The following is a 17,292-nucleotide window of genomic DNA, read 5'->3' as shown; positions in this document are numbered from 1 at the left end:
GCTCTGCTTATTCCCTCTAGAGCAGGTTGAGTTAAAAAGATAAAATTATTTATTATGGCAATTAAAATTTAAATAAGAGCCTGTGGTACAAAGCAGGTGATTATGCTGTTTAGAAAGCCACTGGAATAGTTACTTGTTTAGAAAATATAAAAGTAGTTGCCAGCTGAGAATGTGACTGGATCTCAGATTTGTAGACTGTTCTCTAAAAGATTTTTAAACTTCAGTTATATTTCTAATCATAATATGGCTTGTGCAATTTTTGTTTGAGGTAGAAAAGGATGAGAGGTAGAAAAGTAGAGTCAGTTTGGATTGTCTTTCTATCATCGCTTGTGTTTTGTATATACTAAGTAGAAATTCCATAGCTTTTAGAATTATGGGATTTTTCATCCTAACTATGTCCGTGTGAAATTGAAATGCAAGTCATCTAGCTTTGGGGAGGTTTTTTAAGTTTAGTAAATAACTAAGTTTTAAGTTCTCTTTGTATCCAGAAAGCTAAATTGGGGTAAGTCACTTTTGTTCTAGGCAAATCTTGTATTTGCAAAAAGAAGGAAGCAGAATAGCTAAGAGATTTTCTTCTTCCCTCCCTAGAACCTGTACGGAGTCTGCGGCAGAGCACGCTAGCCAAGCGCTCGAATGTTGCTCCTCCTCTTAATACCAAGAAATCATCTGTAAAAAGTGGATCTGCTCCAAAAAATGGACAGAAACAAGAGAGAAGTCCAGTTAAAGAGACAGATGTTGCAGCACGCCTGAAAGCGGAGCAGCCTAGGGAGGTTAGGCGTAGTACAAGACGATCAGGACAGCTGGAAGGAGCAGCAGCAGCAGTAACAGCATCCCAAAGTAATACAAAATGTCTGCCTGGTCCTGAAGATGTGAAAGAAATAAAGTTTGAAACGCCTGAGCAGGCAAAAGTTGAAGAAACATCCCAAGAGTTAAGTTGTGGTAATTTAACAGAACCCTGTTCTCCTTCTCCTGAGGAAACAAAGGAAATAGTAGAGGTTGCAATGAACACTGACTCTGGGGGTGCTGAGTCAGTTTGTTCAGTATCTGCAGGTACTGAAATGATTCCTGTTAAAAATGAAACAAGTGATGTGATTGATTCAATGGGCTTGGAAAATTCTTCAGAAGAAAAGACTGATAATAAAGCAGAGGAATCAGAGAAGAAAGCAGAAGAACATGATCAAATTAAAATAACTGGAAAAGACACTGATTCATCCAGTGCTGGCTTGAATACAGATGGAATTTGTGAGACCTTTTCAAATTCGTCCAGCTCTGTGAAAGAGGGGGTTGATTGCAGTTCAGGTTCCCACAGTGTGGAAGTTGTTGATGAAAATGCATTGTCAGTAAAGGAATGTGTAACAGAAACTGGAGGTGATGACAAAGGAATGGAGAAAACTGAAACTCCATATGAGAAACTATTGAACAATACAGACTGTGATAATAAAGACTTGAAAAGCAAAGAATTTACTTCAGCTGACCCAGGAAATAGCATTTTGGAAAGCACTGTTGTTGACCAGTCAAGCCAAAATGTACAGCAGCAGATCGACAGTACTAAAGTAGAAGGCCCAGAGGCATCAAAATTGCAGGATGATGAGAAACAAATTGGTATTTCAACAAAATGTGAAAAGAACATTAGGCCCCGGCATAGTAAATCCATAGTACAGAATAAACAAAATCTGAGTGCAAGTACTCGGCAGAAATCAGGTTCAGTGCAACAAGAAACGACTCGGTCAAGAACGAGAGCTGGTGTTGCTGTTTCGGGCCTTCACAGCCCCTCTTCAGCAAGTCTCAAGCGAAATGCGGATGAGCAAGAGAGTCAGCAGCATCCAAGTAACCCAGTTAAAATTAGAAAGAAACAAGCTGATCTGGGTTTGAAAGCAAAGAGTAGCATTTCAGGGGTGACTGTAAAAAAACAGACCAACACAAAGCTGAAGAAAATACCCCAAGCCCAGAAGTTATCAGTTCAAAAAGCAAGTGAGAAATCTCCTACTCATCAAAGCTGTTCTAAAGATACCCACCACTCTGTGCATTCTTTGTCAGGTCATGTTTCACATCCTGGTCAGAAGCAAGCCAGCAAACACCAACTTGCAACTGGGCTAAAAGCCAATAACTCTACAAAGGAAGAGGCAGAGACTAAAGATCCCTCTGCTGTAGAGCATCTGAAGGAGGATGATAAGGAAAAAAACAAGTCAAAAAGAAATGATAGAAATCTCCAACCTCGCCAGAGAAGAAGTAGCAAAAGTCTTTCACTTGATGAACCTCCGTTGTTCATTCCAGATAACATTTCCACTGTTAAAAAGGAAGGCTTGGAACATACCTCTGCTAGTGAAAGCAAACATATTTGGGTGCCCAGCAAACAGTGTGGCTTTTGCAAAAAGCCACATGGCAACAGGTGTGTGTGGCAGTGTGTTTTAGGAATTTATTACTGGTCTTGGAAGATAATTTTTTTCCTTCCACCAAATGTTTTACGCTGCTCATGCCAAAACAAAGTCCTAGTCCAGCAATACAAGTCTGTATGTCATACAGTCAGTTAATTTCCTTTGCACTCATACATTTTTTTTGATCATTTAAACTGAACATTAGAAACTAGTTTGGCCCCTAAGTTTGGATACAAATGTTTTATTATATGAATACTTATTTTGATGACTGTATAATTCTTCTATGCTGTTTAATTATGCACTTTAAGCTTAGACTTTTTTTCACAGAAAAAAAATTAGATATCTGTGTTCCAGGTTGTCATTTCCTTCTTTCCAGAAACCTTTTAAGTGGAAGGATCACCATAAATCAAAAAAATCAAATACTTGTTTGCATGTGACTTTTTATCTGGTATAGGTCCAATCCTAATAGTAGAGATGCAGAGATTTTTTTTTTTTTCACTTTTTGTAATCAGTGCCCTGAGGTTTCATGTAACTGTAATTAAGTAATTGCTAGGGAGGAGAGAAAGAAAAATATGAAAAAACCCCACAAAACTTCCACATGGGCATATCTGAAATTGCCTTTAAGCTTAATAATGAGGTTATATCTGAAGTTGATAATATCCCTCTGTGGCAAAGCCTATTCTACACAGTAAGTGAGCTGAAAAAGACCATTAATTTCATTAATGATCTATTAGTCCAAGAATGAGAATTCCTTTATTACACATACTGTGTTTTAATATTGAAGTATTTTTTGTTGCTGTTCTACCTACTAGCCTAGTTTTTGGTTTTTTAATGTCAAATTGAAGAGATTTGTGATTAGCTTATGTGAGAGAAAGCTTTAATAGTAATTTTTAGTCACTGTGCTTTAGAACTCCATACATCAGAGTGAAATATGTAACAACTATATTTGGCACCTGAGGGGGTTTTTGCCATTTGTTTGTATCTAAGAGGCCCTTGTGAGCTTTATTGACTTATTGTATCATATTTGAAAAACAAATGCAGGAAGATTCATTTACTGCACAGCTACGGTAACTGCATCATTGTGGCCTTCTACAAGAATTAATAAGAGGTTTGTTCTGCCTGGTTGCTGAGGATTACCTGGTTGAAGGGCTGCTCAAATTTAGTTCCATGTGGTTTTATTTTTTTAAATTCCTTTTAAGACTCATATCATCTGTGTCTTTGTAAGAGTGTTTAATTTTAAGCAGGTTGCATTTGCTTAGTTTTTGTCATCTTTGGCATTACCATGACAGTAAAACTGTATGAGTAGCCTGTATTTCAGTGAATTGTTTACATCCCAAAAGGTTGCTTTCTGGATTAAAAAAATGGTTCTGTAGGTATTTTTAAAGCAAAATATGATATTTGGAATTTAAAATACTTGATAGCTGTTAAGAATGCAGCTTTGACTTGTGCTATATTCTTTCTATTTTTGCTAAAAAACCACTGTGGTTTGGGTTTTTTTTCAATGTCTTGTTAGAGTTCAGAAAGTCTTAATTTTTATTGCTAAATGGATCTAACCAGTGTGAGATGTGGCAGTGACTCAGTTAAATCTACTTATTTTAGTTTATAAAGTCAAAGTACTATTACAGATGATACAGGAATACACATCAATATAGGATTGAGTTCAACAAACCCAATTTTGCATTGCCAGTTCTTAGTGCTGCCAGAATAATAATTGTATGAATCACCAGCTGAGGTTGGATTGAGACAGCCCATGAGTTGCCACAGATGGTAATTACGGGTATCATCAGTTTTGTAATGTCAGTCTTCAGCATTTTAGGGTTTTTTGTTGGAGCTGTGTTACTTTCTGTGTCTGCATAGCAAAACTGTGGACACAACCAGCACTTTCGGCAGAAGATAATCAGATTTGCCAAACATCGAAATATTTTTAGCACATAAACACAGAATTTTTGTATATAAAACAAAAAGAGAGAGACACAGTAGTGGAGTAAGGAAACTTGCACTATTGAGCTTCATGCCTAATAACAGAAAATTTAAGACTGTCAGTGCATGACTTTTTGTTATTACTAGTCTAAGTAATAAAGTTTTAATTTTTTCAGATTACCTTACTTCATAGTTTTGTGCTTAAAATAAACCTTGCAGATTCACTTGCTGTTATTAAGATACCTGAGGAAGGAAAATTTTTATCTCCTGTGCCTTGGCATTTTGTCCTGATATAATTATTAGAGCAAGAAAAAAAATACTCCTAGTACAGTGCAAAAGAGAAGAAGTGTATGATGATAAACTTGAATTCTGTCTCTTGGAAACCCATCAAAGCTATCAACATTTACTGTAATGGAAAGAGGATTTTAATTTGCTGTTTGGACTACTTTTCAAGGAATTTTTGTTTCCCTTTTGAAACCACCTAGCTGGTCACTCTTACCCTTTTTTCTCATTGTATAAGAGAAAATGAGAAAGTGTAAGACACAAATGCTGTCAGATGGCTGTATGTTAAATAAATCTCAAAGGCAGAGCTAAGATCTGAAACAACATTTTTGTTTATAGCTCTGTGGTAATTTCAATTTTGGGACTTTTATTCAATGCTGTGGTTGAAATTGCTTATAGGAAAAGAAGTTAAACTGAAGTTGCAGCCCCAAATTGGGAAGTAATTTGCCAAGAGCTTTGCAGGATGTCATGTTAGAGTACCATTTAAAATTCAGTATGCAGAGTAGTAGTCACTAGTAGTAGTTGCTGTGTATTTTCTCTAATTAAAGTGTAAAGCCACTTGTTGTTATTGTAATACCAAGCTTGGAGAATTGATTCAGGTTGAAGGCAATGTGTGGAAATTGTGGCATCAGCTTTCTTTGTGTACAGAATTCCCAAAGGGCGATGCTTACATAGGCCTTACACAGACCCAGAGTAATTTTACTCTGCCTGTTAGAACAGGAGTAGAAGGATGGTACTTCAATGTTTTATTTCAGATCAGCGCGTGGCAAATGAAGTGAATTTATATCTTTAGGAACACATGCAGTAATTTGCTGGCCACATGCAAAGTCAAAGTATACTTACCTTGTACTGCAGATACAGTGGGTTTGGGAAAGGAGGAATTCTGTTTTATGAACATGAGGTTTTGCATGATCAAAGAAGTTTACAAGTTATAACATCTTGCTTTGTAAGAGACAATGTTTGCTTGCTTTCTGTTAATAGATCATCATTGTTTGGCACCTGAGCTTTGAACAATGACTTCATGCTCTCTCTTCCATTTATCTTGAAGTTTATGAGCTGTACCCATCATAGCTATTATATATATATTTTTTCATTACTCAGAGAATGGGTTGCCAGTGTTTGGCTTTCGGACTCTCTCAGCCTGTGTGCTTGATGTATTGTGGTGTATCTTTGCTGCATGACTAAAAAGAATTTCTCTTTCATATGAAAACTAAGCCTTGTGTTTCTGCACAAGTCAGATGACTTTTTGTAATTTTCAGCCCATCTGAAAGGGTATTTTTTCAGTTTTTCGTATTTTCAGGGTTTGAGTTGTTGTTGCTCATAGTATTTTCAACATGTTTGACGTTGTCAGTGTGTTCCCATATTGCTATCAGATGTTTTCTAATCAGCTAATAACATAAATCATATGTAAAAATCTTCATTTGCCTGTAGATGAAAAGTGTGTGTCTATGGATATGCATATCACTTTGAAGAATTTTAGATTGAAGTTACTACTCAAATTCTTAATGATGCTGAAAATACTAAGCTTTGTCACAAACAATAGTTACTTTTCCAGAATACAGATTAAAGGTCATTAAAGGTAGTTGAATTTTAAAAATAATACGTAATTTGTCAGCATAGTGCAAAATGAAGATGGTAGCTCTGCAGACATTGAGAAATCTCCTAATGTATGATTTCTCTGCTTTTCACTGTAGATGTTCAGATTCTCTGCAGCTGGAGGTCTAAACTGGTTCCTTGCTTGTACAAGTAGACAAAATCTAACAGGCATTTTTCAGATTGTCTCCCTTGTTTGTGACTTACCTTCTTTAACAAGAAATTTGATCAATTTTGGATTAATAATTCAATACAATTGGGATACTCTGTTTCTAAGCAGATGTTCTAGAAAACATTACAAAGCAAGTTGGAACTTTAATTTGGTGACTTTGTCTTGATTTCAACAATTCCAAGTAAGATTTTTTTAATAGCCTGTGGGAGTTTGAGGATTCTCTTCTGCTGTTGGTTTGTGAGGTTTTTTTCTGGTTTTGTTTTGTTGTTGCTTGGGCTTTGATAACCCAGTTTGAATGGTCAGACATAATTTTTCTGTGAGGTCTGAGGCCAGTTTAAGTGATACAGGAGTAGATTTTAGTTAGGGTATTCCTTCCCCCCACATTTCAATTATGCTTTAATATGGAGGAAAAGTTAGTAATGTTGTAAAAGGTAATTAATTGGAAAGTACTGAAGTTGATTTAGCAAAGATGCAGTATTCTTGATTTCTTGCTTATACATAATTCCTAAAATGTTCCTTTAGAACTGCAGTACAAAAAAGTACTTTGGCTGATGGATGCAAACTGCAAACCATTTTTACCCATACTAAGGATTAATAGGAGATTTTTATTTTAAAAATAGTGCTAAATGTGAGTAAATTATAGTCGTTCCAGGTTATCATGCAGTTTGCATAGGCAATACAAAAGAGAGTGGTTGAGAAAGGAGCTTGAGGCTCCAAACTTACAGCCATCTTTAAATTACAAATGCATATTTTTTTAGGGTGGTGATGCCTGGCATGAGTGCATCATATATAACAAACAATTTGTTGTGAGAATGTTCTTCCCAAGGAACAGTAATTAGAATAATAATGGTGCCTGAGTTCTAGTAAATGTCCATTAGGTGGTATGAGTATGTTAAGCAGCAGATTATGCAAGATGTCATCAGTTTACAGTAATGGATGATGCTTTTAAATTTTCTGCCTCTGTTACTGCTTTCTTCCTCTGTGAAAAGCCTTGCAACATTAAAAGCTATTATACCTTTCCACCCACAGCTGTAGAAAACCTGAATGACAGTGTAAACAAAACAACACTGTACTGTATAATTAACAAAGGGAAGGTCTCCACTGTGATTTTTATTTACAGTTACATAATTGTATTTGTAGATTTTGTATGGATTATGTTACTATGTTGCAGTATTGGCAAGATTATTATTAATACCAGTGGCATTAAGGAATCAAGCAAATGAATACCATAAGTTGTCTAAAATATTTTTATGAAAGATGAGCATAAATACAAGGTGCTTATGAATGCACTTCATAAAGCATATTATGCTTATCCTGCAACATGCAATGTGTGTAGACTCCACTGGTAATGGAGCTTCCCTTAATGATTATATATAATATGTACATATGTTTCTTTATATATACATAATTTTTAGTGCAGGTTTGTAATTAATATTAGGAAATGTATTCTTTTATTTTCAGGGTTTTGAGGAAATTTAGTGGTTTTGGCTTTGCTGTTTGGCATGTTTCATGAATTCATCTTTAATTCAAAAAGCATAGGGTTGTTTATCTCCCTGCTGCTTCCTATTTGGAGGGGGTTCCTGTAATATAAATAGCAAAGAAAACTATGCCTTTAAGAAAGAGAAGAAACATCTGGCATAAAAGATGGGTAATTGAAATTTAGTACTTAGGCAATGAGTTTGCAGTGTCTTTTTCATATGCTGCAAATTCCATGTAAGGAGATCTGCTGCTAATGATTGAGATAGGTTTATGGGTTTTTTCTAGAAGATCAGAACTTGAAAAATCATGTCACTTGTGTTAGACTTTGTCAAAGAGGAAGCAAGTGGAACTGCTCATGTCTCTGTGCGCTTAAAAGGTAGTGCAGATTTTTTTTTTTTGACAGACCATATTTCATTTGAGCTTTGTATCAAACCATGCTACTTCACTGATGTGGAACATACATTCTGCTGAAGCTGCCATGCCATGAATATCATGTCCCTGCTTTAACATTGGCTGGACTGCAGCAGAGAAACAGTTGAAATGTTAATGCAAGTTTACAACAGATCTGTAGAAGATTGGTGAACAGTGCCATTAAGGGACAAAGTGCAGATGGGGGACTTGCTTTAAATACTGAAGTCCTTAAAAAGTGAACAGTGGGTTTACTCCTCTTAGGTGAGTTTGGGTTTAGGGTGTTCTTTTGAATAGTTTGGTTTGGGTTTTTTTTGTTAAGATTTGAGTCCTGTTGTGATATTTTTCCCAATTGCTATGTGCCACAAGCATGAAGGATTAAAGAGGAGCAATTGTTTTGAAACTAAATGATTTTCTGTGACAATGCATTATTAGTTAATCTTAAAATACTGATTTTGTAATTCTGTCCCACACTGATGAATACCCCTTGACAGGTCCTGATTTTTATTTTGCTTTAAGTGTAGCTTTACAATGAAAAACTGCTTTATGAGTAAGGTGGTTTCTGCCCATTTTACAGTAATGATTTTCTCTGGAAACATGCTGCTGTTACATAACTTGAATATAAAGGTAATTTCAAAACATGGTCCATATATTTAGAAAATAAAATGTCCTGACTTCTTCATCTAAGAAATGAATTTAATTTATTACAAATAACACACCAAAGGAAGTATTCAGATCATAAGAGAGGTTGCGGCAGGTTTGCATTAATTATTCTGTCTCTTTTTATGTTTCATCTGTTACTTTCTGATTTTAAGGTGTCTCTTTTCATGCTGACATGTGGACTACCAAGGGGATTCTTTAAAGGGATGAAACTGTAGCATACTCTGTGCAGAAGTCCCAGTGAGCTATAGTACTGTGTGCTGTCACTTGTCAGCTTTTAAAAATGTTTTTCTTCCAAAAATTTTTTTTATATTAAAGTCCAATGAAAGCAAGTCTTTCATTGAATGTGGCATGATTTAATATTTTAAAATATACTTTTCTTTCTCTTTCAGCTTTACATCTTCCAATCCAGCCTTACAACATGGGTAAAAGTCCTGCACTTCAGATTTGAAGCAATCTACAGTCAGAAACTTTGATGTTTTACTAGTCCAGGATACCAGAACTGCTTCAGTCAAAAATAACAACTGTGCAAAAGGACATCCTTGAGCCTTCAAACCAGGCTTCAGTTTTTCTTGACTCCCCTTTTTAGATTGAATATTGCCCATTACCTAATTATAATTGCTACAAATCATAGTTTTGTGTGCAGATGAGGGAAACAGGCAGAGATGTAAAAGTGGTCTTATGGTAAAAAGGATTATCTACATTACTGGTATCGAAATCAGTATGTTCTCTCCCAAAAGTGGCAGTTTTGCATTTGACTAGTGAGGGCAAAAAAGCCCCAATTAGTAGAAATAGTGAATATTTTTAGGCAGGCAGCACTAGTGTTTTTATTGTCATTTTGTATAACTAGGTTTAAGCAAAACAATTGTAAACAATACATTGTGTTGTATAGAAAAGACATCATGGATAGATCCTGATTCTTTTTGTAGTCTTGGTTTCTGAATCCTGAATTTTAGTTTTGTTGTGTGTGTTAAAATATAGTGTAACTGAAACCTTGTCGTGAAGACTGGAATGAAGCCAAGTGAATCTTCCATCTTCAGTAGTTTACTTGAATGACCTCTCTCTTGGTGTGTAGTCTTAGTGAAGAATGATCTTTTCTGAGTGGAATTCATTGTAGGGTTCTTTGACTTTTAAGATTTTTATTATTTATTTCATAGACCTGAAAATAAAGATTTAATACTGGATACCTATTCTAGTGCCTTACTTGCACACCATCTCTATTACCCCCCTTAATATGTGTGAGCTAAGCTGAAAAATTCCATATGCTGTCAATTTAAAGTTGAAGGTGGTGCAGCATCTTGTGCATTTTAGTTTAATCTCTTCAGCAAATATCCATTTTCTAAATACAAATCAAAAGTTTGTTTTGGTTACTAAATACTGCAATCCATCTTCCTCGTATAACAAATTAGTCTCCGATGCATGAACTTACAAACTGAGGAAAAATTACATATATTTTAATAAAAATTCAATTAATAGCAGTTGTGGTTTCATGATGGTGTATTCTTGGTTTCTTTTTATTTTTGAACCACAGGCATTAATTCCTTAGAACACCAAAACACTCTTTAAGCATGATGCTTTGGTTGTGTGGTTTGAATTTATTTCAGCTTTTGCAGAAAATCTCACATGGGGAATTTTTGTAACCAGTTTCATTGTTCCCAGAGCTTTACTAGTATTTTATTGCAGAGGTACAAGATGTGTTCTGTGTAAAGCACCCACTGTGGACCTTTGCAGTTATGAAATAGGGACTCACCTTATATTTCCTGCCCGTGCATGTTTAGCTCCAAGCTCTCAGAAAGGAGCAATGAGCTTTGTGTAGCAGTCCTGTTGCTTCTTTCTTGTTTTTCTGTTGTGTTTATAAATGCTGTAGTGTTACTCTACTGAGACCATCAGAAGTAATTGTGCCCTAACATTACCTTTCTTGTTTTTGCCATTTGCTGGAACATGAATCTGGAAAGATTGAGATACTGACAAAACATGAAGGAACCTCTGCCTTTTAATTAAAATGACGAAGTAGATGGGCAGATGCTGTTTGCCAGTGACAAATAATACTATTAATGTACTTGCAGCTCAGAAAATGAAAATTCAAAAGGAGAAAGTATTTTTCTTCCAAAACTGTTTTAGAAACCAGTTTCTTCAAATCTAGCAAACATCATCATAGGCTTTTTCTCGATCTGATGGACCTCTAAAACTTCTCAGAGTCATTTTGTATCATTTTCTTCAGCAGAATGTAATCCTGACATATTTTGAGTAGGGAGGGACAGAACGTACAGTTATTTCTTCTTTTGTTTCAAATGCCTGCTGTTAATAAGAGCTTTCATCTCTGAGGTAACAGTAATTTTTGAATACAATACCTGCATCAAGCCACCTGGAACATTGATTTACAGTTCTGGACAATGAGAGTTTCTGTAAGCACATCCTTTAATGTTTATATGGTTCCACCAAGTAGGTAAGTCAGCAGATAGCCTGAGTGGGGACACACCTAAGTTAGGTATCATTTTGCTTGGAATCACCTTATGGAAGAGATTCTAAGGTATTAGGTTAAAGAAATAGGGTTTGTAGGTCAGCATATTTAGCTCTTAAATATATTGCTGAAATGATCAGATTTTCATGGATTACTTTTTAAGTCAAGTCTGTCTTCTGTGAAATTCAAAACCTAGGAATTCAGTAAATAATTTTTGTGTTACCAAAGAACTTCTGTGTTCTTTAATACACTTACAGTCTTTCTGGATTTTCTTCATCTGGACTATATGTTAAAGTACATATTGAATATAGTTTATGTAAGTATAAAACAAAATGAAAATAAGAAATAAAAATTGAACAATAAAACCCAAGCAAACAAAAACACACACGAAAACCAACAAGCAATCCCTGCCCCCTCCCACCCCTGACCCGTCAAAAATATGAAAGGGGAAAGAGAATGGAAATGGATATCACAAGAGATCTTCCTGCATCATTTGAAAGCTGTTCCTTGGTGCTGTGTTCATTATTTGTAAAAAATAATTCCTACCACATTAGTCTCCTGAAGTAATTGGTTTTTAGCCTGTGAAACTTTGAAATTCCACATCATTCCCAAATACTTGAACTGGAAATTGTACCTATCGTGCAATTAGGTGTTCATTATACCTGATGAAGTTTTCAAAATGCTTCCACAAAATAGAAATCATGCTTTTATTTTAGAGCAGGTGATCTTTGCAGTGAAAGTACAATCTGTATTGAAGTTGGTTCTGCTTTTAAATAATGCTGTTAAGTGAGTTGAAGGGTGTCCATTAAAAGATGGACATTTTGGTATTTGAAGCATTCTTTAAATAACTTAGCTCTGAATAAAATGGCAGAGTAGCACAAAACTGTGTACCACATTTAAACAAAAACAGTCACTGCAAGCTAGACTGGTGGTTTTGGAAGCCAAACTCCTGGCCCATATTCACCAGTAAAGAGAATGAAAAGCAGCTTTCTAGAAATAATTTAGTAGTAATGGTCTAAGGAATGAGATGTAAGATACCAACTAATTTAGAATAGGTTGATATACCCATTGTGTTTGTCAGAACATTTGTAGACCTCATACTGCTGTGGAAGATTGCAGCTGCTGATGTGTTTGTGATGAATGATGACAATCATATTTGTAGGAAAGCAAGGATAATATCTTGCAAGAAAATTTTCAAGTATTTTCAAACAAATCTACTGAGAGTTGCTGGATTTTTGGTTTTGATTTTTAACGTTCTTAAGAATATTAATAGCAATTTGAAAAGAAGCTTGTTAGGGTTTGGAAGCAAGTTACACAAGCACAGTGAGATTTGATAGTCTCTTGGACTATTGTAAAAAGCAAAAGGAAAAAAAAAAACCTTTTGGGAAGACCATACCATGTCGTAAGGCTGGAGATGGATGTAAAGCACGAAAGAAAATCACTTACTAGGTAAGAACAAATAATTGAGATGTGCAGATCAAAGCAATTATGATATATCCTGCTGAAGGTGCTCTATCTTCTGTCATAGTCTTCTTTCACAGTTTTCACTGACTTTTATCTTACTTTGTTTTCAGGTTTATGGTAGGTTGTGGTAGATGTGATGATTGGTTTCATGGTGATTGTGTTGGACTGAGCCTTTCTCAAGCACAGCAGATGGGTGAAGAAGATAAAGAGTATGTGTGTGTGAAATGCTGTGCTGAAGAAGACAAAAAAATGGAGTGCTTTGATCAAAATGTACCAGATACTCAAGTGAAACTTGAGCATAAAGAAGAAAAAGCAATTGAGTGTGAAAAACTGGGGGTGTCAAAGCAAACACCTACTTGTAATCTAAATACAGCGGCTGAAAAAACGAAGCAGACGGAGGACACTGGGAAGCACAAAGTCAAAATCTTCAGACGGGTGAGTCTTATTTAATGTTTTAAGTTCTCTTAATTTCTGAGGTTAGAAGGTTTCTGCCTGTGCCATTGCCAATTAATAGACCATGTTTCAAGCATCTTTGTGAATCTAATTTAAATTATTTGCAAAGTTACTTCATCTTCTGAGTGGCTTGACTCTTTTAAGAGGGTATTGCTGAACTCTTTTTTTATTTTGAGCAGGGATAAGTTCGTGTAATATGCATATAGAATATCCTGAGTTGGAAGTGACACATGAAGATCATTGAAGTCCTACTCCTGTGTGTGTATATAAACCTATATATACAGGTGTACAAAGAAATGGTGAAGAACCTAGTGCATTTTTCTTTCAGATTGCTAAATGTATTATAAGACATCTGTCAATTTGCTATGTGTTATGAGCTGCAGATAAACAACAGGAAACAATACAGCAACAGTATTTTAGTTTTTGATTGGTTTAATTTCAGATTGTATATAGAAATGAATGCCTAGTGCTTTGATTGGAGTTTTTCTACTTTTTGTCTAATTGTACTAACCAAAGGATAATTTACAAAGATTATTGAGACAATTCTTCAGTTTGTTAGTATACGATGTCATATTCATGATAACATAATCGTCAGTAAGCTTGTCTTATTTCTGAGAAGTAGTATTGAAATTCTGGAATGTAAACTGTTCTTTTAAATTTTAATTTACATATATTTTCTAAACATCCCTGACCTTTGTGGCTAAAACTGGTTAAGGGATGTTCATCGGTATCCCTGACTTTTCAAAATAACTGCAAACTTAGTGGTTGTCAACACAGAGTTTAAATGCAAATTGTCTGTTCTGTATCTTGAGCCAATATTTAAAAGAGATTGTTAAGCAATGCTTGGTAGTAATTTGGGATATTGTTCGGTAATTCTTTAGAAAATTATATGGTGATACATACATCCAGGGGATACATTGTACAGTGTAAAAAGGAAAAATGGAAAAAATATGTGGTAATTATGTAAACGTTGATTGTAGCATTCAGTAGCATGCTAACATGTGTAAATGTTTCTTTCAGGAATCTGGGGATGGGAAGAATTTACCAGAGTCCAGAGACTCTGATACTAAAAAAGGGCAGCATGTTCCTGCTCGGAAGGGATCACAAACTACTGCAATTCCTCGGCGGTCCCCTGAAGATAAAAATGAAAAAATAAGTAAAGAATCCCTTAGTACAATGGAAAGGTCCACAAAATCAGGTACCAAGGCTTGGGAATGTCTTCCATGCGACAGTTCACATCTGTGAACAGTGAAGGATGATACCTTTCTTCATAGCATCAGTTTTTCAAATCATGTTCCATAGTGGAAGAGCTGTTTGTTTCCGTAACATTTATGATCTTTATTTCTCAGTTGTTTTCAGTTTTATTTAGTAGATAGATGTGTCCTAGATAGATGTGTGTTTCTGTTTCTATAGTAGAGGATGCTCACATGACCAAAAGTGTGAGAAAAAGCACAGAGACATCTCTATTAAAATTTATTTTATATTGTATGAGACTTTAAAATACTCTTTCATAAAATAGTATGAAATGCTTTGTATACATAGAGTTGGTTTACTTGTTGTATAAATTATATTTTGACTTACTGATGTCTTTTGATAATAATTAACAAATTGACAATCTTGTCAACTCATTTCAGAGGGGAACTTTATATTACTTGCTGAGTCATCAGATTTTCATTTAAACTTTATTTGAAAGGTTGAAGGGACATATTTACCCTCCCAGCAACCTTTGTCCTCTCCCCAGATCCCTTTCAGGAAGCATTTTTCTTCTAGGGTCATTATAATGTGAAGTTGTTGTAATTTGGGACAGAAATCTCAGCAGCAAAGCTAGTGAGATTTTGTGTGAGAACTGTGTCTTTTACTCTGAAACTCAAGCTTTGAATTTTTGTCTAAAAATACATAACTTAGCTCCTCTGGTCTTTTGCCAGTGCTGATGTATTCTAGAAATTTTTATCAGTCTTCAGTTTGTTCTTTTTTTTCTGAGTATAAAATGAAAAAAATAATATTACTTAGTTCCCATTTCTTCCCTAAATTGAAGGGTGCTGCTCAAAATTAGTGACATGTTCACAGGCTGACACAAATGAGCTTTCAGTCGACTCTCTGAAAATTAGTAATTTTTCTTTAATGATTTTAGTTTGATTAGACTTACCCATTATTTGAATTATTTATGACACAGACCTTACAATGACCTTGAATACTACCTGAATCAGAAGATGAGATTATTATAGTTGAAATAATTTTGATGGCTAACAGATGCAGAAATGCTAAGTTTAATGTAAAATGGTATTTTAAAGTAAAGCTTATTATGCTTATATGCGCTTCATAGTATATTATTTCTTAGTTTGTTCATTGAAAAATGAATCTATGCTGTTACAAAAATTGAGAGTCCAAAATCATACTTAAGATCAAGCCAGTGAGCACTGGTCATCTTCATTTGGTGTAGATGAAAATACTGCAAATCAAAGTGCAAACTCCCTGTTTCTGCTAGGGAAGTTTTTGTTCTGGATTAATCTAAGTAACATAAAATCCAGCCCAAAGAAGAAAAAAACCCCAACCAAACACAAACCATCCATCCTAGGGGTCCAGCCCTTCTTCTTGAGGATCAGTTCTTAGCAATTCAAAAATAAAATTTCATGGAAATTATTCCATCAGCAGTAAAAATTTCTAAATAAACCTACTTGAGTATTTTACAGTTTTTAACTGTGTTTTGGTAGGTGTGCATGAGAAGCAAGAAAATAAGAAAAAGAAAAATGAGAAAGGATCCAGTAGTGCAACACACCTGCCAGCTTCCAAGCCTTCTGCTGATCAGATAAGACAAAGTGTTAAGCAGTCTCTTAAGGAAATTCTTATGAAAAGGTAAAGATATATTAAGAAATGAAATTATTTACTTGTATTTATAAATATTTTCCTTTGGAAGGCAAAGGAAAAACTGTTAAATATTTGGATGCATGTTGTAATTTTTGCCATTGTGTCCTCTTACAGATTGACAGACTCCAGTTTAAAGATTCCTGAGGAGAGAGCAGCAAAAGTTGCCACAAGGATTGAAAGAGAGCTATATTCTTTTTTTCGAGACACTGATGCGAAGTATAAGAACAAATACAGAAGTTTAATGTTCAATCTGAAAGATCCTAAAAATAATGTATGTGTGATTTGTCTGTTGTCCTTTGCAGAAGTCCTTGATTTGCTGTAGATTTAAGGAACAATCTTCAATCTAGAAACATTATCAATCCTCCTGCAGTTTAACTGGTTTGGGGTTTTCTTTGGGTTTCCTTGGTTTTTTGATGTTGTTTCTTCCTGGGCACTGAGTGTCCTCTATGTTCTTCCCCATCATCAATTCTCCAACTCCTTGCTCCCAGTGTACAGTTTTTTGTTTGGTTTCAAACTGTAGTAGATACAGTTGGCCAAGTTTGTGTTTCTCTTTACCACTGATATGTTATTTAGATGTTATTCCTGTCCCCCCCATAATTCTTTGCTGTTTACTACGCCTACTTTTTTTCTGTTCAAGATCTCCTTACTGTGCTTTTTCACACATAGATTTCTCAAGCTTGGTCTTCACTCTCTATTCTGCTTTCTGTGAGCCCATTATTTAACATCATTCCTCTTCAGCTTATGTCTTTTGTCTTTTATCAGTTATTCTGATCAAGTCACTTTATTTATAGTTTTTTGCCATTACAGTGAACCACTTGTAAGAACTACTATCTTTGCTTTCATCTAACAATTAACTTCTGTTTTCTCTTTGCTCATACTGCTAAAGTAGTTGGTTGTCTTTTTTTTACCCTCGGACTTCATTTAGACAAGAAGCATAGATATCCTCTTTGATAGTATCTTCTCTTTGTTGCATAGTGCAGAGGATTTGCATCTTTAGAAACAACAACAGTGAAATGTCTGAGTTACTGCTGAGTGGGCATAAAGTCTTTCACTTTTGAAACAGCAGTTAATTATATGTTTAATCATTAAGGGTATGTGTAGATACATTGTTATGTAGAATAAATGGAGCTCTGGAATTAAGCTTTTCATGTTATAAAATC

The 17,292-nt window shown here is 35.0% G+C and overlaps 1 protein-coding gene across 6 annotated transcripts in view; it reads left to right on the top strand.

Annotated features, from left to right (window-relative positions):
- PHF3 (PHD finger protein 3) overlaps nt 1–17,292 on the top strand; it is a 62,510-nt gene that overhangs the window by 20,169 nt on the left and 25,049 nt on the right. For 4 of the 6 annotated variants that reach the window (XM_014264935.3, XM_014264932.3, XM_026791589.2 and 1 more), the window contains 5 exons: nt 589–2,389; nt 12,925–13,249; nt 14,288–14,465; nt 15,979–16,120; nt 16,247–16,403. In XM_014264935.3, coding sequence (XP_014120410.2) covers nt 589–2,389; nt 12,925–13,249; nt 14,288–14,465; nt 15,979–16,120; nt 16,247–16,403 — 2,603 coding nt within the window. Of the gene's footprint in view, nt 1–588; nt 2,390–8,135; nt 8,494–12,098; nt 12,800–12,924; nt 13,250–14,287; nt 14,466–15,978; nt 16,121–16,246; nt 16,404–17,292 lie in introns of those variants that run through there. The other 2 variants (XM_074538465.1, XM_074538463.1) reach the window with 2 other exon arrangements.

The sequence above is a fragment of the Zonotrichia albicollis genome, chromosome 3 (assembly GCF_047830755.1).
Source record: "Zonotrichia albicollis isolate bZonAlb1 chromosome 3, bZonAlb1.hap1, whole genome shotgun sequence".
NCBI classification, from domain to species: domain Eukaryota; kingdom Metazoa; phylum Chordata; class Aves; order Passeriformes; family Passerellidae; genus Zonotrichia; species Zonotrichia albicollis.
This window is presented reverse-complemented; position numbering and strand designations above follow the sequence as displayed.